Below are 25,476 nucleotides of genomic sequence, written 5' to 3' on the forward strand. Positions count from 1 at the left end.
ACAGCCCGGTGCATTGCCTCATGCCGGTACTTCTCCTCGTCTTGTGTGGTTCAGCTTCGCCACCTAGTGCGGAACTTCCTCTAGGCCGGCTCAAACGGTTCGAGGGACTCTCCGGCCAAGGTGGCATGGGCGACCATCATTCGGCATCGGTCGGAGGGAGGGCTTGGGATCATAGACCCAGAGTTCCAGAGCCTGGCCCTTTTGGGCAAGCTAGTAGTCCGTGCGCTCACACCAGGAGGGCAGACTTGGAAGAGCCTTGTGCAAGAAGGTCTCCAAGAGTGCAGACGGAGGCTTGGTGGGGATTGGAGGCCATCCTTGAGATGGATCTTCACAATTTCCCAGATCATGCCACCCAGATCCTCCTTCCTCCACAGCCTACTTCGTGTGAAGCAAGGCCTCCACAAGGCCCTAATTCAGAGCCCCCCAAGATGCCAGGAGGAGATAGACCTCCAGCCGGTGGTCTGGAACCCCCACATCAGAGATCGGGATGGGATACAAATTGGCAAGCGCCCCCACATCCAATGGACTGGATGGAAGGCTGGCCCTACTTGTACTATATCAGGATGTGGCAAGAAGTGTACAGGATGGTGGATCAGGAGGTGTTGCAGTAGGCATCAGGTTGTCAGCGAGGAGCTGAGTTGAGGAGAAGGGAGATTTACTCAGCGATCCCTTAGGAGTGGCTTGACCCCCTGATCCAAGAGCCAGTGGAGCCTGGTGAGGTGTGGGCTACTAGATTCTCACTGGTAGGTATCCCCATGGTAGGTAGAGTGGGCAGTGCCCCCTACGGGACTTTCTTCACTGTGCAGGATGGGAGGCGTTTTGTCCTTGACAGAGAGCAGCAAGATGAGGAGACTGTTGTCCTTCCTTGGAGGAGGATTGGTGTGGTTGGTCTCCAGGGGAAGACCTAGTGACTAGACCCTTATGTGCCTTGGGAGGAGTTTTGGGAATGGCGCCTTTGGATATGGGAGAGCAAGCCACTTAATGAGCTGGAGTGGGACCCTGGAGGAGGGTGGCTATGGCCGGCCGTTGCGGTCGCCAAGAAGCCACTACAGTCGCCAAGAAGCCACTGAGGTTCTTGGAGTACACAGCCGGGATTGGTAGACATGTACTGATGCAAGAGGACATGGATTGGGCGCCTTTGCGTAGCAGATACTAGGTGGAGCACAGCATCATGGATGCCTTCCGTCGGACTTTCTGGCACCGCCTATGGGACAGCTGGAGGCCGAGGAGGGTGTCGTATTTCCTTTGGCTTTTGGCACATGGGGGTCTAGCTACTAGGAGTTGGTTGGCTCAGATGCAACAAGATGGAGGTTGTAAGCGCTGCCCACAGTAGCACTCGGAAACTCCAAAGCACTGCATTTGGTCTTACGAGGTGGCACAGCTCGTGTGGAGAGGAGCCTATCGTATTCTCCGCCGTGTGGCACGCAGTCTTGGATATATCTTGTGGGGGGCTTTTTGCTGGCAAGCAGCCAGCCAGGGCCGTCACCTTTTGTATGAGACCAGGATGCAGGACACGATTTTTATCATTTAGGTTGGGTCCTATGCAGTGGTCGGCTTGGAGGCTTTACCCAGCCGCCAAGTATTGGAGCCCACAGCAGAGCATTCAGAGGTATGGGAGATCATAGGAAATCTTACAGGATGGCACATTTGGAAGGCACGTTGTTAGGAGGTTTTTGGCGGGGAGCGCCTTTCAGTACATGCGACTTTGGCAGAGCTTTGGACTTCCATCATCCACTCTCTCCGCGGCCGGTGGAACCAGGTGCAGGGCGAGGCAGGCGGGCAGCCCCAGATGGAGATACACCCCCCCTCCATGGCTACTTGCCCCCATCCCCCCCAAACCGCCTTGAGAAGCTTGTATACATGATGGATTTGTGATTTGCGTCAGCTCCAACTAGTCTGTTGAGCATATGCACTTTGTTGTAAAATCAGCCTTTTGAGTAATATAATTAGCCACATTTTACTTGCAAAATAGAAAAATCTTGCATCTCTTGGCTTAGCAAGAAAAAATCCACTGTTGCCACATCGTCTTGTGAAGCTGAATACAAGGCAGTTTTCTCTATCACAATTGAATGTGTATGGCTGAGATGTTTGTTGGCTAATCTTGATGTATCTATCATGGAGCCTACTCCTTTGTTTACTAACAGTTAAGAGTGCCATTGCAGTGGCACAGAACCCAATGTTTCATGCACTTACGAAACACATAGAAATCCACTATCACTTTGTCAGAGAGGGGCTACATGCAGGAGATATTAGCCTTGTCTATTGTCCTACCTCTAGTAATGTGGCAGACGTCTTCACCAAAACTCTTCCTAGTGACAAATTTCAAGCATTTCACAATGCTTTAAATTTGATCTCCTTTGGTGAATGATCCTTGTATGCTGATCACTCTTCACTCCAGGGGGGTTTGTTGGGTATGACTCATGCCTACGATCATAGAGGAGTGTCGGTGATATGCGGTAGGACACTGGAGCACTTTTTACTCTCCTTATGAGAGGGTTTTTCCCCCAATTATATTCTCTTTTATTTTATGTGCTTATGTTACACAGTTTGGACACTTATCGTGTTTTACACCTTTCGGGTATTCGCACATTAACAACCCTAATACTTTGTACTTGCATTACACTCTTTAGTAATTGCATTGGGAGTCGTGTCTTCACTCTCTCGCTCTCTTCACTATCAACTATGTACTCTCAGCCAAGTTTCCATCTTCCCCATCTCACAGTTTTTGGTCCTAAGCTTCTTTTTTTTTTTTGGTGTGGGTGGGGGGTGGGGGGGGGTGTAGTAGTAAAAATCACCAATACTATGCACTGTAAACTGTAATGTATAATGTATGTGTTGTATGGATCTGAAATTTAAGGGAGTTTTGAGCTACTAGAAACTCATGTTTTTTCCCCCAATGTTATCATTTATAGTGTTTTGCAAAGTAATCAATTAAAAAAGATCTTGTAGGGCCCAAAAACCCTTAGATGCATGAGCATGTGAGACGTACATTTTTTATGCCACCAAGCAAGTGAAGTCTTAACTACAAATGCTACAAGTTATTGAAGTTGGTTGCATGGGTTTAGGAGTTTGTAGCCTATGTGAATGGTTTAAGACGAGCACCTCCATATACGGTGAGGTAACATATAATATTAAATATTTTTTGGATCTTGTAAGAAAGATAGTAGTAGGGGAATCTAGATCAACATTCATAGGTTAGGATTAGTAGAGACTGTTTCCAAAAAGCTTGCCTAACTGAGATATGTATCCCAAAAGCTCACCAAAAAAACATGCCCAGCCAAGGCTAGTCAAGGCTCAAAACACAAATATTCAACACTCCAAGGTTTAAGAGAAAATGGTGCAAAACAATGTCTATTCACTAGAGGGAGGGACCATACATGATGTATACAAAGACAATTGCGATGAGGAGAGGTGCCATGTCATGGCGGGGGTCCCTATCACAGTGTCCATGTGGAGCGACAAGACGTGATCCGAGGGGGGTGCCATGCCATGGTCTTGAATGATTCCATGCTATTGCAAAATGGTAGCTTCCAATGCTCCACATACCCAACATGCAAGGTTCAATGGCTATGCATGAAAAGCACAAGATAAGTGCTTTCAGGTTTGCATTTAGTGCCAAGTGGGACAACTAAGAGCATATCACCAACCAAAAGCAAGTGACAATGAGTGAGTCATATAGTCTATAAGTGTACAAGATTCAAGAAAGTTGCATGCAAAGAGACGAGAGGATGTTTCTAACATAGGGAGGCCTATATACTTAGCGGATTGATCAATCTTTGCAGCCTCTCTCTCACACACTCAAGCAAGCATAGTTTTTATCATACTCATATGATTGCTAATGGAGACGTATGAAAAACGTATGAAATCTGGAGTATGATATCCTATTTCAGACTTGACCACGTTTGGGGGCAGAAATGACTTTAAAAGCACCAAAACTTGATAATTTAATTTAAAAAAGGTGGTGTGTGCCTATAGACACCAGTGTATGGCAGCTGCCTACCATTGGTGCTTTAATTGTGTCTTGACTTAAATGACTAGAAATCAAAGTCTGAATTTTCTTTGGCAAATCAATGTCATGTCTTGATCATTGAAAGTCTTACTGGTAGTGACTATTTTATAGAATCTAAAGCTATTGAAATAATGAAATTCTAATTTTTTATTCAGCTTGTTATCTTAGTTACTTTAGATACATTTTTATTGATTTCTAGAATTGAAATTAGGGCAATGTATGATTCAGCCCCAAGACCTGAATCATACTCTAATCATACTTTCATACCCGTTTGTGTATGGCATATGATTGCCGTATGGAAAAACTATGCAAGTAGGGATTGATTGACCTTTGTAGCCTCTCTCTCACATGCTCAGACAGGTCGTTAGGACTCAAAGTAGGCATGCTGAGATCAAATAAAGAGCATGAACAATGAGATCAAGTAAAAGGGTGTGCCACTTTTTCTGTGCTCTTGAACTCCCTAAATTAGATTTTTTATTGGACATGAGGTTATGCTAGTAGTCAATGTGCAGACTAGATTGGAGCAAATGATGGTCCAAAAGCACAAATATTGAGCAATGTGAGCAGCCTTTGTGATCCAAGCATTGAAGGGTATTGATTTTGAATGACAAGCAAAAGCCTACAGATTCATTATGTCACTTGCAATAGGCTAAATATCCAATATGCAAGGGTCAATGGCTCTGCATGAAAAGCACAAGACAAGTTCTTTCAAGTTGCCAAGTAGAAAAACGAAAAGCATAGCATCGACCAAAAACAAGTGGCAATGAGTGAGTCATATAGCCTAAAAATGTATGAGATTCAAGAAAGTTGCATGCTGACAGACGAGAGGATATTTCTGACATAGGGAGGTCTAGATATTTAGGGGATTGATCGACCTTTGCAGCCCCTCTCTCACCCACTCAAGCAGGGATTGATTAACCTTTGCAGCCTCTCTCTCACACACTCAAGCAAGTCCATAGGACTTAAAATTGGCATGCTGAGATCAAATAAACTGCATGAACAATGAGATCAAGTGAAGACAGTGCCTTTTTTTTTGTGATCTTGAACTCTCTAAATTAGATTTTTATTTGACATGTTAGGACAAGGGTCCTAAGCGGACACGGTTTGTAGGATAGCTCAATTGTAGTGCTAATAGCAGGTAATGAACCATTATGCTAAGGCATTGATGAGGTTAAGGGGTCAAGAGATAGTCTATATTAGGGTACAAGGGTATATGGACCAAAGGATCAAAGGATAGGCAATCAGTGTATATCTAAAAATAGTCCATGGATTTGCCTAAAGATACTAGTGCATGTTAAAAGAGGCTACCATCTTGAGTGTCTAGGAAGTTAACCAAGCTTTTCCTAACTTCTGTGTTCTGAAGACCAAGCACCTACATGTGCATGACAGTCTGAGCGGACACAGTTTGTAGGATAGCTCAATTGTAGCACAAATAGCAGGTAATGAACCATTATGCTAAGGCGTTGACGGGTTTAAGGAGTCAAGAAATATTCTACCTTAGGACACAAGGGTATATGGACCAAAGAATCAAAGGATAGTTAATCAGTGTGAATAGACTTATCTAAAAATAGTCCATGGATTTGCCTAAAGATACTAGTGCGGTGTTAAAAGAGGCTACCATCTTGAGTGGGTAGGAGGTTAACCAAGCTTTTCGTAACTTTTGTGTTTGCTGAAAACAAGGCACCTACATGTGCATGACATTGGTATTAGAGCAAGGCTGCAGCAAAAGATTAGGGAATGCATGACACCATTCAACACTAGGCTGCATTGGCCTCATAACAGCACTATTGTCACACTGCGAACTGCACAATGGCGTCCTCCTACGGCTTACAACTAAGGCGGCAACCAAGGCATACCTGGCAACAAGGCTACGAAGGCTTCATCGGTGCCATGTGTTGCACGTGAGGTGGAAGTGTTTGCTTGAAGACAACCCATCCCACTATTGTTTGCACTCAAGCATGCTTAACTACAAGGCAACCCGCATTGGCTCTATATAACCACACGATTGTTGCACCTCGAACCGTGTAACGGTGTCCTCTTATGGCTTACGACTAAGGCTGCAACCAAGGCATAGACCTTGGCATACTTGGCAACAAGGCTACAAAGGCTTCATTTGCATCATAAGCTGCACGCAAGGTGAAAGTGTTCGCTTGAAGAGAAAACTTCCCGGAGTTCACCCATTCCACTATTGTCTACACCCAAGCATGCTTAAGTGCAAGTTAACTAACCATAAGTTAAGCCTTGGAGTTACTTCAAATAACAAAGAAAGTTTTCAAAAGCCTATTTGGGAGGAGATAAATAGCTTTTCAAGGACCTTTCAATTACGTCTTGGCATACGCCTCTAGAAATCTACATCGCTCTTGTAGTTTTGTGAATTTTGTTTCACATGAAGACATTAAGGGTAAGCGGTAATTTTTCTCTTTCAATTTCAAGCATCACATCATGTCCTCACCTTCGCATTCATAGCATGATGAGCCTGTAAACATGCATGAGGATGAAACCATGAATGATTTAGATGCATTTGAACTACAAGGGAGAATTTGGTGCTTTAGTGGCACGCATAGTGGCACTAGAGAAAACTTTTACTATTCTCAATGAAAATGTTGCACAAATCTTGGAACTTTTTAAGCAACTGGCAGGACAACAAGCTTCGAGTGTCCTAGGTAAGCCTCTTGAAGACGGGGTTGCTTTGTCAACAGGGCTACCTCAAGGTGTCGAGATCTGTGGCTCTCTCGATACACATGAAGGCAATAGTATGTTAAAGAACATGAAGCCACTTGTGTTTCGAGGAGAGGAACGAGATCCTAACAAGGATGCAGTCAACACTTTTTTACAAAAGTGGAGTGACTTGCATCAGTTACGTTGTACACTAGATTTTGTTAAAGCCCTTGAGGTAAGTCTCATAGTTGAGGGCAAGGCCTACAAGTGGTGGATGAGTCTTGATGCCACTACTCTTCCTATAACGTGGGCTATGTTTGAGAAAATGTTCTGGAAGGAATTTCTTCCTGAGAATGAGAAGGATAGAAATTAGATTGCCTAGGATAAGTGTCGAATGGAGGGTCCGGCATCAACCTTGTACATTTCCAAATATAGAGAAATCATTTTTCAAACTTGATGGCTTAGATAATTTTCAAAAGGTTAGAGGATTCATTCGAGGCTTGGACAATGAGTATAAATCCAAGGTAAAAACTCAATATCCTAAAATATTAAAAGCCAATGTGGTTGCTTGTTCCTCTCAAGCTAGTGATGCTCATGGAATGATAGCTAAAAAGCGCAAAGCAAATGCTAGGAAAGGCCCCTTATTTCAAGTTGGAACATACAAGCAAGGAAAGAGGCATCAATTTCCCTTGCAAAGGACATGTTTCATTGGACATTGAGGAACCCTTACGTTGTTAACATGGTAAAGGCAATTGGAAATGTTGCCCCAAACTTCAAGGCCCCTTCATACCATCACTTGTGCACTAAAGAATTGGATGATGAGGTCATGTGTGCAAAGAGATTTGTTTGATCTTAGAGAGAATGCTAAAGATATGGATGTAGCATTGCCTGTATGGATGGCGGGTGCACGTTGTCGACCCATTATCGATGTAATGGTTTCATGCATATTTTGTTCCACATTCTTGCAATCACTTGATACAAGTGGTGAGTATAAGTCAGTACTGTATATCTTTGAAATTCTTAAGAGTGTTGTTTTTGAATTGGGGCCTCAAAATGTAGTCCAAGTGTGCATGGACAATGCAAACAATTGTATTCGTGCTGGTCACTTGGTTGAGCCAAAGTGGCCAACCATTTCATACACCCATTGCACATGCCATTGCCTTGATTTGTTGTTTGAGGATATTGGAAAACTTTATTGGGTGAAGCCTGATTTGGAAGAAGTTGTGAAAATGGTGACATTTGTCACACAAAAAAATACAGTTCTTGCTTTGTATTGAAAGTCTTGAGGTCGTTGATGCTTCCAAGCTACAACAGGTCAAGGCACTTTGTGTAGAGCGATGGAATGTGATGCACTCTCCCTTGCATATTGTTGCTTTTGTGATTCATACAATTTGGAGAGCAAAGAATCCTGACAGTGATAGGGAGGTGAGTAAGGGTTGGATGGATGTTGTTGAATGTGTTACAAACTATGATGTAAGTGCTCAAGGGGAGTTATATGATGAACTGGATAAGTATAAGTTTGAGTCTAGTGCATTTGTGCATCCTATTTGCAAAGGATGAGATGAGGATGCATCAAGGTGTAAAATGGTGGGAAACTTTTGGGAAGAGATAGTCTACATTAGGGCACAAGGGCATATGAACCAAAGGGTCAAAGGATAGGCAATCAGTATGAATGGACTTACTAAAAGTCGGTTTAAAAATAATCCATGGATCTGCCTAAAGATGTTTGTGCGGTGATAAAAGAGGCTATTGTCTTGAGTGGCTAACCGAGCTTTTCCTGACTTTTGTGTTCGCTGAAAGCAAGGCACCATGAGGTTATGCCAGTAGTCAACATGCATACTAGGTTGGAGTATTTGGAGCAAATGGTGGTGCAAAAGCACTAATAGCGAGCAATGTGAGCCAGCCATAGTGATCCAAGCATTCAAGGGTATTGATTTGGAACTACAAGCACCAGCCTATAGATTCATTGTGTTACTTGGAATAGGATAAAAAATTATGCATGGGATACATAGGCTTGAGTGACCAAGACTAGAATAAGCTCATTTGAATGTCATAGACAAGAAACCACTAAGAAGGGTACTTTCGGGAGATCATCAATTTCATCATGGCAGTTTCTGGTCTTCTATGAAATTGGTTTTTGAGGAGCTTAATGTCCAAGACCATCCCCTTGATTGAAATTGATGTCCTTGTTTTTTGGCTTTTACATGCTTTGCTCAGGTCATTGTACAATAGTTTCTCCTTTGAGCAGCTAGCCTAGAAGATGAACTCTCTTCATTTTTGTATTTAGGTTCCACCTTGTAATTTTTCCTTGGTTTTTCAGCTAGTAGAATTTTCTTTCCTTGTTGTAAGAAAAGGGAACCTTGTACTATGTAGGAAACCATGCAGTTTATAAGCAGCTAAGTTATCAAGGTTGTAGACATTGGGATACCTCGTTACATCTTGACTTGATAAAGGCATGTGCACATGCTTGATCAATGTACAAAACCTGGCTAGCATAGCAAATCAGTACAATCCTGCTGATGTCTAAACATGGTTACTGAAATTTCTTGAAATCCCTTATTTTGGTTCCCAAGTAGCATTATCTCCTTTGATTTTCCATAATGTCTCTGCTTACTGTTTTTCATAGCCTAAAAATGTGAGTATGTTGAGGGGATCTCTCCATGTTCCCTTACAGAAGTTCTGACATATCAGACTTTAGAGCCAGCATGGTGACGGTTTTCATGTGACAGGCACAAAAGTTTTAGCCATGGGATCGTGGGTAGCACAAGGTGATCTCCTGCAGCTTGCTTCTGTTGTGAGAACCCATAGAGACTTGGAAAATTTGCATGTCATTGTTCTTTAGCTTATGAGATCGAGCAGTTAGCTGTCAGCATCATTCTCTCTCAGGTGTAGATGGTAAGATGATAGTGGTAAGGGAAGAATTGGCTTGAAGTGGGACACTCGGGCACAGATTTGGGGTACACAGACTTTTGAGGCAGTCAGGCCATCAAAATACACTTTTCTTGAGTATTGGCCTGAAGTTTGAAGGCAGAGTAACCAGTAGCAGAGTTAGAATAATTGACAGTGTTAGAGTCTGTCATGTTTTGAAAGTGAGATGCAAACAGGCAATCTAGCAGCACTGACTCCTTCAGCAGAGTGAATCTCAGACGTCACTCCCTCAGAGTCTACTGTCCACTGGGGAGAGAGGGTGATCCAAAGCTTGGTGGAGGAAGGGCCGTCATGGAGCAGTGTGCTTTTGCTTCCTTTTCTGCTTTTATAATGTATTATCGATATACTGAAATTCCATTATAATTATGTTTCTGAAAAGTTTCAGGATTGAAGGGATTTTTGAGGCTTGGTTACTAAATTCTCAGGTACCAAACTTATTTGCAAAAGATGAAATCATAACCTTACAAGACATGGTAAGAATCAGAGCAAAAAAGGCTGGGAAGGATAGCAGCGCTGCAGAGACATATATGTTCTTTGTTGACCAATGTCGGAAGAATCTTCACATGGTTATATGCATGAGCCCATTTGGATCAGCATTCCGAACTAGATTACGAATGTTTCCATCCCTGGTTAATTGTTGTACGATTGATTGGTTTACAGAGTGGCCTGAGGATGCACTATACTCTGTTGGGAACAAGTTCCTTTCTTCTGTAAGCTGCTCAGTTACCAAGCTCTTTCTAAGCTCTTATCTTTCTAACATTCTTGGGAATGGTATTTTAAGATATTGAGGTAACAGTTTATGCAGAAAAAGCACGATAGTTTCTTGTTGATGTGTGGGCACATGCACACACACGTGCACAGACACATATGCACATGTGCATGAGCATGTGCATGTGTGTGCATGCATGCAAATACACACACAGACACAGGACAGGGTAACTTTGTAACTTTGAATTTGGAAGTTGAGTATTTTGCAATAAATTCTTGCTTGTTGAAACATACAAATTCGGTTAATAAGTTCTACATTCATTTTATTTTAAGTTTTTGGTACCACACACAAATTGACCACTTTGAAAGCACATTCTGGAAACCAACTGTGATGCATAATAGCATTGTGGATCATGTGTTTGGTTTGCATAAACTTTGATAGATTTATGTGCTTCAAAGGGATATGTATAAGTCAAATGCATAAGATGTGTGAGAAACACATTGCTTAGAATGACGTGATTAAGGAGCTAGTTCCTCGCACTGATGTAGCCCATCTTCAAACCCTTACTACACAGGGATGTACTCTTGTAATCCTAATTTTATACTTTGCTCATAATTCTGAAAGACCAGTGTGTGGATATACAATGGACCTCTGAGTTTCACTGTAATGTGTTGTACTTACCAAAACTATTAGGATTTTTTGGAAAGAGCAAATGCTTTGGATATAAAATGAGTGTGAAATTTTTGTTGAAGTCAAGAGGATAAACCTTTGATTCGAAATATTTGGATATTCAAAGTATGCATTCTGTGCCATCACAGGTTACAATGTTCATAAGTTGTATTCCATAGAATCTTATGCTTGAGAGTAGTGTACAGATTGCACGCCCAAACTTTGGACGAATAGGGTGTTGAAAGTGGAAGGCACTGGACAAACTGTCATATGTTGAGAGTATCCCTTTGTTCGCTTTGTTCCAGCAAGCTTGGTCTTCATGCCCAGTTCTTCTGCAAATCTTGTTGTCTTTGTTGTTGCTTTGGTGTTGAATGCAATTACTTTTGTACTCGGTGATGCCTCTTGAGACTTTGTCTTAATCTTCCCTTCTTGCCCATATAATGCTGCTTCAATTGAGTTAAAATTTCTATCGGGTATATTCCTTAGTAGGGCTACAATTTTCTAATAGCCTTTGTCTTGTTTGTTAACATTGTTTAAGAGTGTAACTATTGCAACATCTTCTTCATTATCTTTCCAATGGATGGACGTTGAACCGTTTAGCTTTTGAATTTATTGATTAATGATGTTAAGGAATCAAAGCTATCTAGATTCAGTTTGAAGGAGTTTTTTTTTCCCTTTTGACCCAAAATTTTCTTTAGTTCATCCCATGCTTCTTTATAGCACTTTTTATATCTGATATATGGTGAAGTACATAATTTGAAAGGCCTAATAATCCCAAAAATTTGTGCAAATCTAATCACAAAAAATTATCTTCATCGACAAATTTCATGTACTTTGATCATTTAGTCTTGTTATTTTTATTGCAAAACCTTTAGTAAAGCATTGTATAGGGCATGAGTACAGAATATAAAGTCATGGCCTTAATGTGAGTGTGTGTTTCTTCTTTCAATTTGAAAGGTTGAGAAGGTTTTTTATTTTCAATAAAAGAACCTTTCTATAAGCTGTGAAAAATATATAAAACAAAATCTTAAAAGAAATAATGAAAAGATGGGAATTAGGAATCATGCAATTTGGGGGGAAAGGTGGTTGGGGAAATAGCAACTTTCCTCCTCCTTTATCTACCTCTTGCATGTATCGTGGCTTTATAGTCCATGAGAGTATCTTCATGGGGTTTGTTTTAGCCTTTCATATGGGCATGGCTTTACAATCCACACTTGTCTCTTCTATCTCCTAGTATACACTCTCTCGTGTGTCCTCTCTATTAGCTCTAATGCAACATGTAATGGGGGGAACTCCTTAGAACATGCATCTGAGTTCTCCGGCCCTTGCTCAATCTCGTAGGTCTCCTCACTTCCCCTAGTTACTTGGTGTTGGGGACCTATGATGGGATCAACTCTAGGAGCTCCTCCTGGTGAGCAAAGAGTTGAAGGGACAGTGGTGCATCTGCAACTTGTTGCATCTCTTGGGGGATTGTTGGTATCACTACCTTTTCATTATGCCACCTGTGGTGCTCTGCCTCACTCCTTTGAGGCATGGGTCTGCCACCTCCCTCATCCCTAAAGGTGGCCTGCCGATGTCATGCCCTAGGGCAATTTGGTGCTAGATGTCCAATCATCCTACAAGTGAAGCATTGGCTAGGGGGTCCTATGTCTTAGACTGGCTGGATGAGAAAGTCCCCCTTGGATGGGGGGAATCCTGATGATCTAAAGGAGCTTATGTAATGATTGTGTGTGGACCTTTCAAGATTGCATCAACTAAAGTCCTCTTTCTCTATAAGACATGGCTGAAAGTGCTACCAATCTTGGATAGGTATTGGGTGAAGTAGCCCCACAGCAGACCGCTCTGAGGTGTGGGAGATCATAGGGAGTCTCACTGGATGGCATATCTGGAAGGCAGTGTCAGGAGGTTTTTGGAGAAGAGAGACTTTCTGTTCCAGCGACTTTGGCAGAGCTCTAGACCTCCATCATCCACTCCCTTCGCAGCCGATGGGACCAGGTGCAGGGCGAGTCTCGAGCTCCTCAGGAACTCGCACTATCACCTATATGTATAGCCTCCTCATAAGTAAAGAGCTTACCAAAACCTATCACCATGATAGAATATATAAAGTACTCAAAACAACCAAGAGGATAGAAGGCTCTATCAGAGCATCTCAAAACTGGTTATGGAGCTTGTATAGCATGTCCTCTATGTTTAACATCATGATCCTACACAACAAACGAATCCTAGGCTACTACATCATCAATATCTATTGCATGATATCTTAACTTGGGCTAACTGTACTGTAACAAGAGGCTTCTAAAAGATCACCCTATGTACCTCAACCACCTGCTCAAGTTGCTTTTACATCTTATCTTTATTTTGCTTGTCTTTTGAACCCCCCCTCCATGGCTTCTTGCCCCCATCCCCCCTAGACCGCCTTGAGAGGCTTGTATACTTGATATATCTGTGACTTTGCATCAGCTCCAGCTAGTTTGTTGAGCATGAGCAATTCCTTGTATTCAGGTTTTTTCTAAAGGAATATAATGAGCCACACTTGATTTGCAAAAAAAAAAAAGGTATGGGGTGAAGTACTCATCGAGGTGAGGAAAAGAGATGGTAATGGTAGTGCCATCCCCAAGCAATGAGTAGTCCCAGCTTTCGATCTATCTATCGAAGTACATCATTGAAGATTTGACATGGAGCTGACTGGTGGCAAGAGCTGCCTCCATCTGCTCTGGTGAGCTAAACTAGAGCCTGCACAGGGCTAGAAGGGGGCAGAGACGAGCTGTTAAGTTGCTAGTATAAGGAATGGCAGACAGACAAGCAGAAGGGGGCTGTTGGCAGACAGGTGGCAGGTTGGAGTGGTGGGTAGATGTAGGGCAGAAAAAAGTAGGGGGTGGTTAGGGCAGCCATCAGCAGGAGTGGTGTTGGGCAAAGGCAGTGAACAAAGGGGGGCCAGACAAGGCAAGCATTAGCCTGATTGACAGGGTGGAAGGGGAGGAGGCTAACAAATGAAGAGGTGGAAGAAGGTTGGATTGGCAGAAGGGAAGGTGGTAGGATTGCCAGTCACTTGAGCCAACAAGCACCACTGGAGGTATACCACGTCAGGTTCAAAGTCAACATAGACAGGTTAGTGTCAGTCTTTCATCCATTGTCACATCATGGTCAGTTCACAAAACCTGAGCTCTGTCTTCTATGTTTGATAGCACTTTTTACTTTGATTCCATGGGTTAAAAATCAGCAATTGGCTGCATTAGATGGGAGAAGATACATGGCAGCTTGGAGACTATGAGGAGTAGAAATGCTTTTCTCAGGACCTGGGATTTTGCCACCGCCTTTCACTGTTAGCCACACATAGTTTGGCATTACAGACCTCACCATTGGTTATTGATTCAATCCTTGTAATTAGACTTGCAATTTGTTGTATTATTTTTGTTTTAGAAATCCCTTACAGAGTTGTTTATGAGGTGACTCGTGAGCCTATGAGGAGAAGGTGAGAGATGTTTTGTTGCCTCGTGAGATACAGTCACCTTCTTTCATTCTAAAACTTCATACATGGTTTGGCATTATGGACAGAGATTAGCTCTTTAATACAGCAGTTGTGCTATGTATAATTCCTAGAGAGTAGTCAGCCTGGAAGATGCCCATCCCTATACATACTTCACTTCATTATTTAGGGTCTTTGTTTTGTAGCTTAGACTAATGATGTTTATTGCTGATGTGCATGAATTCCTTTTCTTGGAGATAAAAATAGAAAGACAAGGCAAAAGAAAGATGGAGAGGAGGCCATTGGATAGGCAAGAGGAGGAAGGGTAGGCATGGGAAGCCAGTTAAAGGTGAAGAAGCTGTTAATAGGTGCCATCTTACTGATGGAGAAGCCAAGGAGTGGAAAGATGGGGCTGTCAGAGAGGGAGCAAGGAGTTATAGGTCTGAAAGGGTGCATGTGCAGAGTATAGTAGATAAAAGCAAGTTCCTGGCAGTGGATAATCAAGAGCAGCATACTTGACTTGTTTTCTTGAGACCAGCCAGTTCCCTGCTGACAAAGACTTTGGCTACTACATACTTTGTCCCAAAGGGATCTATTAAGAAAAATTTTATTTTCTCTTTAAAAGAAAATAAATCGGCTACACGATTTTGTTCTCAAAATGAGGCAGCTAAATCAACCAACACAAATTTATTTTTAAAGGTAGCTAATTGGATTACTTTGTGGCCCACTGCTGTCATTAGGGGATTCCAACACAGGCCCCCATGCACATTGGGTCGATGCCTTCCTGCCGATTGACTTTGCTTCAGACACAAAGCTCTCCCTTCAAGGAGAGAGTGACGGACCTGAAGGCATCATCTTTGGCTTTCATATTGGTTTGAGACCAGCCCCGAATGCTTACCTATAAGGACTCCATCTAGGCAGTTCTTACCAGTACCCCACACAGAAAAGGGATGCCTTAGGATCCAGTTCAGCTCACCCCAAAGAATGGAGGCGGCACTTGCTACCATCTCTCTTTAACATCAGATCTTCAGTAGCCTACAACAACAAATGGACCCAAATACTTGCCAATATGCATCGTCTTAGCTACCCATCTACAGCCCAGAATTCTTTCCTCCCTCTAGAATGCTCCAGTGATGCTCTGAGTCCTCTCCCCATCTAGAAGGCCATGTCTACTCCTCATTGCCTCCTCTCTGAAGAAGGAGCTGCCCCAGGTCGACCATTGGATAGTAGATGGTAATTTCAATATGGTAGAGGCCTTGCAGGTTAGGAGAGGCAGATGCAGAGAGAGAGAGATAATTAGAGGAAAGCAGGCTGCTTGGGAGTAGTTCATATTTCAGATCAAAGGACAGGACCCTTGGCTCCTCACAACAGAGTTTTCCAGATCCTCAGGGTCAATCTGGTTCTCTAAGAGAGATGAAGCAGCAAGAGCTAGGATCTTCTCCAAGATCGACAAGTTTTATGCAGATGGTTGGGCATCATTCCTAGCACAACTCTCTCAAACCGTTCACCAGTTCAGCTAGTTCTTTTTGAGAGATTATGAGGACACACTTCAGTGTCAAGATTCTGGAGCCCTAGTCAACCGCATGGATTTTGGGGTCTAGACATTTCTCAGCTGGATGGGCAGCTGAAGACTTATATGAGAGCCTACAGTAGGACTGACTGAGGGTATTCCAGAACTGTTTCCTGTCAGGTTGGGCATTTGGGGCATAAATGACCAACAGAACGATGAGTGCATTATCCACTCGCAGATACCCATGTTCTGTCCAACACATATACAAACTTCTGTTTGAAGCTGTGGGGCTGCCACAGCCACTGCCCAATAAGTGTGGTTTTGTCTCATGAGGAAAGGCTGCTGCTGAACTGGGCTGCACAGGGTGATGGCAGGTGATAGGCTGAGGGAGAAGCTGGCTGCAGTAAGCAGAGGTGGGGGGAACTGGGCACTGGCAGAAGGGGGCAGTGGTGGGAGGCTGTAGTGGGGCAGCAAGCAGGGAGGTGGCGGCAACCTGCAGTGAGCAGAGGCAGGAGGCTGGGAAAAGTAGGAAGCAAGGCAGTGGCTGTGGCAGGAAGAAGAGATGGTGTGTGGTTGTGGTTGTGGTTGTGTGTGGTTGCGCTGCCTGGCAGGGATGGTGGGAGGGTACAGGCAGGCCTGTGGGATCCAGCAGACAGCAGCATTCATGCTCAGATGCTCACGCTCAGCACCAGTTAATGGCTTTATTGAGCAAACAATACCTCGTTTTTAAACGAAAGCAAGATTGCGCTGGTGTGCATTAGAATTTTCACTAATAAATGTGTCATTGGTATTGGGTCAATTATGTAAAATGCTTTTCATGTAAGATTACTGCCACTAGGAAAAAGAAATGCACATTCTTACCACATAATTTTACAGATTCAAATGGATGAGGATTACATTCTCCCTTCTGTACGGGATATGTGCATAATGTTTCATCAGAACGCAAGCACTCTTTCTACTGTCTTCTATCAGGAGCAGCGGCGTCATTTTTATGTTACTCCAACCTCATATTTGGAGCTTCTTAGCACATATAAGGATCTTCTGTCACAAAAGCGGCTGGAGATCGACATGCTTAAAAAACGATATGAAGTAATTTAAGTTTATTTTCTTGAACATGCCTCTTAATATTCTCTTTGAAAAGAGACCTTCTAAAGTACCCTTCAGCATCTGGGCAAAAAATTCATTCCTTTGTATTTCTCAATGGCTGCAAGACACCAATGGATAACACTGAATATACTATGCTAGTACTAGTATGATATTATCAAATTCTTGTCTGCTTCTATTTTCTAGGTGGGTCTAGAAAAGCTTTATGATGCTGAGGGGCAGGTAAATGTAATGAAGAAAGAACTAGAGGCTCTTCAACCTATTCTAATCAAAACTGCAGAAGAAACAGATAACCTCTTGAAAATCATCACTAGGGATAGGAAGGAGGCTGAGAAAACTAGAGCCATTGTAGAGGAAGAAGAAGCTGTGGCTAATGTGAAAGCAAAAGAAGCAGAATCCATAAAAGCAGATTGTGAATCGGAACTTGCTGTGGTAAGTGCAATCTTTTGAAGACTTGAAATTGATGTTACATTCAGTGAACTTTCCAGACAAATACAGCACTTAATGCCATTTGATTGATCAAACATGGTCTTCACCTATGTTTAACATGTTTTCTTCAAAAGGCAATGCCAATGCTGGAAGCTGCTCTTTCAGCATTAGATACCTTAACAAAGTCAGATATCACCGAAGTTAAAGCCATGAAGAACCCACCGGCCCCAGTGAAGCTGGTTATGGAGGCATGCTGTATAATGAAAGGGGTAAGCATAACTCTTATATCATATGACCAGAGAAGTAGACCTTCCACAGCTCTTATGACACATGTACATGTGCTTTATGTTTATTCCTCCTTATCAAGTTTGAGATGTACATGTGCTTTAAATGTATTCCTTATCATATACAAAACTCTAACTTCAGTTTTTGAAAGATTTCAAGTTGATCAATAAAGTTTGAGATGATGATCTTCACCAAAGATCATGTTTGATATACTTATGTGTAAAAGTCACAGCATCCCTGCTTGCTGATTTATGACTGAACTGGTGTTTCAGATACAACATACTGCAAAGAGATTTGAGTATATTCCTACTTATTGATGTGTACTCTATATGTTGTGCTCACAGGTCAAATCAAGGAGAATTCCAGATCCAAATAATCCTGGTAAAAAGATTGATGATTACTGGGGACCAGCTCAGCAGATGTTAACAGATACAAACTTCCTACAGTCTTTGAAAGATTATGATAAGGACCACATACCACCAGATATCATTGAAAAAGTGCGCCCATACCTTGATAAACCTAATTTTGATCCTGAGGTTGTCAAGAAAGCATCAAAAGCAGCATTTGGACTTTGTTGTTGGATACGAGCCATGGAAAGTTATGACAAAGTTGCCCAGGTCACCACTACAATATGCTCATAAACACATCCTCTAACAGATCTTTGAGCCTATAAGACTGAAGTAAAACTGTTTGTTAGAATTAACTGCTTAATAATGCTTATACGTTATATACTTCACCATTCCCTAAATAGGTAAAGTGGTCCCATTTCATTCACCTCTCTGGGTCTATGGGACTCCCCTCATGTTTTTAATAAAAATCCCGTGCCAATATCTAAGCTCATTCTGTAATGGAAAAAAGAGGATCATCCCTATCTTCACAGTCCCCACCAAACCATCAAAAATTTAAGATTTAAGTGAGATTTGCAGGTCATCTTCTTAAACAGCTTTCCCCCTCCTCAGCAATGATCATTTTTCAAAGTTCAAGATAATGGTAAGTTGTTTCTGGACAAAGAGTGTTGTGAATCAGCCTTCCTATACTTATTTGGAGGAGGATCAAGGTAGTAGGGCTAAGAGGGAAGATGGACCCTTGCATCATCTAGCAGTATTTATAGGAGTAGCAACCATGGTAATCCATGGATGACCAGGATGCCAGCCTCCTCGATCTCTCGGGTCTTAGTGAGATAGATGGAGACACTAGGCTTATCCGAGGAGGCCCCTTCAAAGATTATAGTGGCATCCAAGAGAATGGTTGTGGAGGGATCCAATCTTCAATATGCTATGTTATGTGGCTTTCTTTGGTTAAACTATCAGGCTGGGAAGGAGGATTCATATGGGCAGGATCAGAGCACAGCCAACAGCCATCTCCCATATGCATAGACAAGGTATTTCAGATCATTTTCTATCAAACTTTTGGAGGCCAGATGACAGCTTTAAGCGTACAAAGATATCCCTCTTCCTATGGCTATTAGCTCATAGGAGCTTAGGAGTTGGTACTTGTCTTGAATATGGCAAGGACCCAGTGGCATGTGCGAGATATGGGGAGCCAGAGGAGACACAGAGACACTACATATGCGATTGTCCGTATGGAGGAGAGCCCTCATGATGATATTTCATGGCCAGCAAAGACCATGGTCATGACTTGGGGGGAGGTAGCTTAGGTCACTGATAGAAGCTCAGCATGTGGATATGAGGATTTTGAGTGGAGCCTCTCTTTTCTCATCATTGGACAGCATCTTAGCAGGATCCCCACTGGAGATTACTTCCAGGCATAATGGACCCAGGGGCACTGTCACCAATGGGAGTTGATTGCTTATAATATTGCTTGGTACATTTGGAGCGTACACTACATAAGCAGGGCAGGGAGACACATTTTGCTGCAGCATGATGATGGCAAGCAACTCATCAACGTCAAGCATTGTGCAAAAGCATAGCATTATAAAGCCTTCTAGGCTGCCTCTTGGAAGCATCTTTGGATAACTAGTAGACAAAGAGGTGTCATTCTTCTTGTGGCTGACACCTACTATCACCTGGCGGTTGGAAGCTAGCTGGTGCAGACACAGTGGTTTATCAGAGAATGCCTTAGGGAATGCTTGAGAACCAAAGCATTCCGTGCAGGCATGTAAGAAGGCACAGTTGGATTGGCAATGTATTTGTGGGATTATATTGTTGCAGAGCTAAGTCTGGTTGCATAATGTGGGGGGCTTTGGCTAATAGTCCATTACCTAGGGGCATCAGTTGCTCTACAATGCTAAATGCACAGTAGTCAGATAAGAGGCTAGTAGATTCGTTCTAGATCCTTCTATGTCCTGTTGAGAAGGTCTGCTGCCAAATGGTCCTTAGTGGAGAGCACTCCTTGGTTTTTGTCATCTTTGCAGAAGCTTTAGAGCTCCAAATTTTCTCTGTCAAAGGGACATTGAGATCACCTTCAAGGCGATTCAGTGTCACCCACACAAGCTCAGGCAGGAGGAGAGAGAGCATGTTCTTCACAGTAAGGACAGTACCCCCGATGGATGTATACCCCCTCTTCATTGGCTTGTTACCCAGTTCCTCTATCCATTCTGTGAGCCTTTCTATTTCCTTTGCTCTAGGCATGATATTGAGCCCACATATTACCTTTCTTATTGGGCGGATAATATAAATAGCCACTCTTACTATTGCAAAACATAGGTAAAAGTGGCACTTGAGCCCATCCTCTGTTTCCAACCCTTCTACAGTAAGTCTTGGGATGAGTTGTTATGGATGGTTTACTTGGGGAAGTATGATGGTAAAGTTTGAGAAGTCTACAGTTTTGGTTTTCTGGGGGACCATTTGCGTTTTATGTATCTGGAATGTGTACACTTGGATTGTATCGCCTATATGAAGTTTTGACAATGACTTGACTTTTGCTGCTTATGTACGTGGCATTTCAAATCCCGGAACCAAAGCACTGACTAAAGAACATGTTTTGCACTAGCAAGAATTGATCAGTTATGGTAAAACGATCCATTAATGGGAAGGTTCAATTCAAGAGCTTGAATTCTCTATGGAGATTGTTGGCCTTAATTAAGACCATATGTGACTGTTTCTGCTACTGATAAAACTGTTTGAAATTCTGGATAGAGAACTGTCAAAGCTGCTAGACAACCTTTGGGAGCATATGAAGTCTAAAGATGATAGGGTTTTCTTCCAATGAATAAAGCATGATGGAGTAATTAAAAAGGGCAATTAATCTGTTTTGACAAGCTTTCTAAGACAAGAATTATGCACCTTTAGAGATTGTAGCACCACAGAGCAATTGGTCCAGGACTATTTGAAAATTTGAAGTCTAGAAATATATCGGTGAACTAACTGCTGAGCCATTCGCATATTCAGCACATCACTACTTTTGTTTGGTCTCGACTTGCTAGTAGCTTTAAACTCTCCACATACAAGTTGTATTGCCATCTTTACTAGGCTTGAAATCCTGTCAGTAGTATGGCAGGTCACATATACAGAAGTGGCAGATCATATTTCATGGATTCGGTAGACAATGGAATGAAAGAAAGTACATCCATAGCAAACAATAGCTCATTATCCGCAGTCAGATGTTAATGCAACACCATGCAGCAGACTATGTGCTGAGCGAGGAGATCCTTAGCTGTGGACTTGGATCCCATAGAGTGGTTTTGGCACAAATCTTTTGACCCTCTTTATGCATTGTGTCAACTTTATATGTTTTTCCCTATATCATAATTATCTTTCTAGGAAACATAAATCTTCCACTCCATTAAGGACTGCACTGACTGCTTTCATGTATTTGTATATCTTACTGTGAGTAATCAAATGCTACACTCTGAAGCAGATTTTATGCCTTGTAGATTGTTTACTGCTTTCTTTCTGATTTTTGCTAGGTCGGGAATGGAGGATTAAGATGCCCAAGAAAGACAGCATGGGTAATTAATATGGTAGTTTTCAACACAATCTAGGGCCAGAAAGCGTGACCCCCCTAGATCTGGTCATTGGCCCATATAGGAGTGACTAGTCATAGAGGGGCAGCTAGCACAACCCATCCTCCTGCTGATTGTTTTGTGTGTACTCTATTGATAGATATGTCTCTTAAATCAGCCATGTCAGTACCTCATTTAGTTTGTTTCCTCTCTATGTTCCATGTTAATCAGGAACTAACCAGTCTATTGCTTGGAGTGAAGACTTTAAAAGCTTTGAAAGCAGACACCAACTAGCTCAAGTGAATGCTTACCAACATACTCACACGTATCATGTGGGCATATGAACATTCAAGCTGATTTGGAGTTGGCAGATAATGTTCGAAAATCATAACATGAAGTGGTTCTCGATATAGAGAAAAAGAAACTCTCCATTGCTTTTGTTCCAGGAGACAAGAGAGAAACCTGCTCACAAGCCCATTATTTCTTCTGCTGTGCACTTATAGTTACTTGGGGAGCTACCTGCATGGAGTATGAGCTGTGGTCTGGGTGATGAGGACTTTTTGGAAAGATACATGACCACAGGTACTAGAAACACTGAAGACTACATGTAGTTGTCATTCTGAATTTCTCATGCACACAGTGGTGCCTGTGGAAGCATCAAAGATTATAGATTTTTAACAGTGTTGTAGTTTGGCTTGTCATGAACATGAGATGCAAATAGCCAAATGAGTAGCATAGGAATCTTCAAGGCTCAAGCACAAATGACCTCTACAATATGACTCAATGTCATCTACTCAATGATAGGCTACTAGGGGAGCTTCATGGTGATTCAGAGATCAAAGGGACCATCAAGGACTAGAGTCTGTCCTTCATGGGTGGGAGCAGGGTCACTTACTTTTAAAGGAGGAATGATTCATTGCCATTACAGGCCACCCATGTCGTTCCTCCCCCAACCAAAAACAAACCAAATAAACCTTGCATTAGCACAAAAAATCACCCCACCATCCCAAAAACTGATCGTATGTGATAATCAACCACAAAAAGAACCAGCCTGGCAGCATGGAAATCCACCCTTTCACTTTTCATCCACTTTTTGAGGAGTTGCACACCTCTAGACATCCTAACTATTAGGAGATTCTTTTTGTGGGGACAAAATACAGTCATGCAAGAAATTGCACAAAGCTTGTATGCTTTGAGATGTTCTTCAAACTGCTCTTCAGTTTTTCTTGAACCAAGAATTCCCTTAGTAAGTCTCCCTTTCCAAATCCCACCATTCTTCCTCTTGAATGAAGGATATATTTTCTAAATTTCTGGAGATTGCAATATAAATGAGAGCCTCACATCGAAATTTCAAGTGAACAGTTCAAAAATTTTGTTTCAGATCATCTAAATAATTTGTAAATGGATCATTATTGCATGTGCCTTTGCGAACCTGCAGGTGGTTGCACCAAAGAAAGCTAAATTGGATGCAGCAACTGCTGAGTTTGAGGTCTTACAAGCAGCATTATCAAAAAAGAAAGAAATGTTAAAGGAAGTTGAAGAAAAGTTGCAAAAATTACAAGGGCAACTTGACATCATGGAGCAGAAGAAGTTGGCACTGGAGCAAGATGTTCAGAATTGCCAAAAGGTAAACTGAGTTAGTTAACTTAGTAATGCAACTGTAGAAAGAGTTTTCACCTCTCAAACTTCTAATGAACTTTATTCCTCCAAGCAGTTAAGTGTCTTATAAAAATGTTCTTAAACTATTGAGAGCCTTCTTAGTTGAAAGACATTAGTTGTTGTTTATCTAAGAGGGGAGCACATTGTAACGCATATAGATGGTCCAGGGTGTTGTGTTTGAGATCAAACTGCTTGTATTGTTCATGATATGATGGCCAATTACAAAAAACTGGAGTTCTGAGTGAATTCTCTTTCATTATGTAAAGCCTACAACTTTCGTGTTGAATGTGGGAGGACTGACACACACAAACACAAAGTATGCAGGTGTTGAACACCAAAGCTTCATACACAAATACAGTCGGCAGGTAGACAATGAACACAAAACATGTTGGAAATATACTTAATAATGACATAAAATGAGAGTACAAAAATAGGAGTACTAATTGTACTCTATTTCCAAGGCTGAAAGCCAATTACACTCTTAGGCTGTATACCATGAATCAATGTACTCCAGGTCTTGCAATTGTGAGATAGCCCATGAGTTGTATGTGTCAAGTTGCATCTATAGTCCTTGATTGGTCATATTGATCATCCATTGGAGTTGGGGTAGTCAAAAAGGTAAGGAAAATGTATTGAGTCCAAAACTGAGCAGGAAAATCAAACAAACAACTCTAATAGCCTTCCTTTCTTACATGAATACTGAAAACAGCAATAATAACAAGCACAAGGACATAGAAAAGAAGGCATATATTCATGTGAAAACAATCATTGTGTATTTTCCAATGCCTTTTCAGGTCGTGGTCCAGAAAAAATGATTGGCTCACCAAAATAATTATCTTGTTCATAATTTGAATCCAAGTTTTATTCTCGGCATTGGTGATGTCATTTAGACCAGTGATAGGCCAGCTTAAGAGGATAAATTTGAGTAGAAAGGTATGGGCTTTGTAGCTATACCATGGCATTGGAGCCAGAAACACCTACATAGGGAGTAGTAGTGATTCTGAGCTCAGCTTGGTTTCCACTCTACATGTGATTCCCTATACTCAGTGGTGAACCCTCACATGTGTGGCATCACGAGGGTGTAGTCCTGAGATGTGCCTCAATGTTGTATCTTTCGATGTCATGAATACAAAGATTCCTTATTGATATATCTTGTGTGCCATTCCATTGTGCCTTTTTGTGCCTCATGATAGGTTATGACTTGAATTCTCGTGAAGGTTTGTAACACTTGGTATCAGAGCAACTCTAGTGTGGAGCATGCTAGCTCGAGAGGAGAGTAGGCTCACGGATGCGGAGGAGATCTTGCCATAACACATCACGCGATGCAACACACAACCCTAGCACGACACAACACGACGCGATGCGACACGACATGACGCCCCACATCGCGATGCCCCCCTGGGCATGTTATCTGCTGAAATTTGGAAGAGAACCTGATGTGCGAACAAAGATGAGAGGAGGGAGCCATAGTGTGATAGGGATGCACGGCATACCATTCAAAAATGTCTTAGAGAGAGCTGAGGTTATGGGAGGACACTTTCTTTGAAGAGGAAGACGAGCTATGTCACTGGCTCAAAATCACATACAAGAAGAAAGAGCTACGGCTCAAACTCATCGAGCAAAAGAAAAAGACCATCAAGTTGCTAAGGAAGACCCAACAAGGAACTAATGTGCTGCGCAATCTCGAAGAGAGGGCTAAAGAGCTGGATGAAGACTTGGAGGAGGTTGACTACCAGTTAATCATGGTGCGAGAGAGAGCCAGGCTGGGGCAAGTGAAGATGGCGCGAGACCTCGACATAGAGTTGCAAGAGAAAATCATGCTGAGGTGGGACTAGGAGACTGCCTCTAGAGCTACAGGAGCCAAAGAGAGGACCAAACCATACTTGAAGCAGATCCGGACCAAAAGAGTCCAAGAGCTGAAGAATGGAGCAAAGCCAACCAAAGAAGGACCAAGGGGCCAAGAAAAGGAGAAACAGGTGAAATAAGAAGAAGAAATATGGTCGAATGAAGATGAAAACCAAGGAGTGGATGATCTCAACCCAGATATTGGAACACCTCATCCCCAACAAGGAACCGACAGCTACTACCTTGACTACTACCCGAAAGACTACTACCAAGAAGGCAGTACTAAGAGGTGCCATGCACC

The 25,476-nt window shown here is 42.3% G+C and overlaps 1 protein-coding gene across 7 annotated transcripts in view; it reads left to right on the forward strand.

Annotated features, from left to right (window-relative positions):
* Positions 1 to 25,476, forward strand: part of LOC148041884 (uncharacterized) — a 269,651-nt gene that overhangs the window by 188,851 nt on the left and 55,324 nt on the right. For 6 of the 7 annotated variants that reach the window (XM_087683761.1, XM_087683781.1, XM_087683797.1 and 3 more), the window contains 6 exons: positions 10,021 to 10,305; positions 16,826 to 17,038; positions 17,240 to 17,485; positions 17,617 to 17,751; positions 18,112 to 18,384; positions 23,110 to 23,298. In XM_087683761.1, the coding sequence (XP_087539887.1) occupies positions 10,021 to 10,305; positions 16,826 to 17,038; positions 17,240 to 17,485; positions 17,617 to 17,751; positions 18,112 to 18,384; positions 23,110 to 23,298 (1,341 nt within the window). The remainder of the gene's footprint in view (positions 1 to 10,020; positions 10,306 to 16,825; positions 17,039 to 17,239; positions 17,486 to 17,616; positions 17,752 to 18,111; positions 18,385 to 23,109; positions 23,299 to 25,476) is intronic. The other variant, XM_087683772.1, reaches the window with a different exon arrangement.

The sequence above is a fragment of the Lygodium microphyllum genome, chromosome 1 (genome assembly GCF_053477565.2).
Source record: "Lygodium microphyllum isolate KBCC chromosome 1, Lygodium_microphyllum_v1.1.10, whole genome shotgun sequence".
Taxonomy (NCBI): Eukaryota; Viridiplantae; Streptophyta; class Polypodiopsida; order Schizaeales; family Lygodiaceae; genus Lygodium; species Lygodium microphyllum.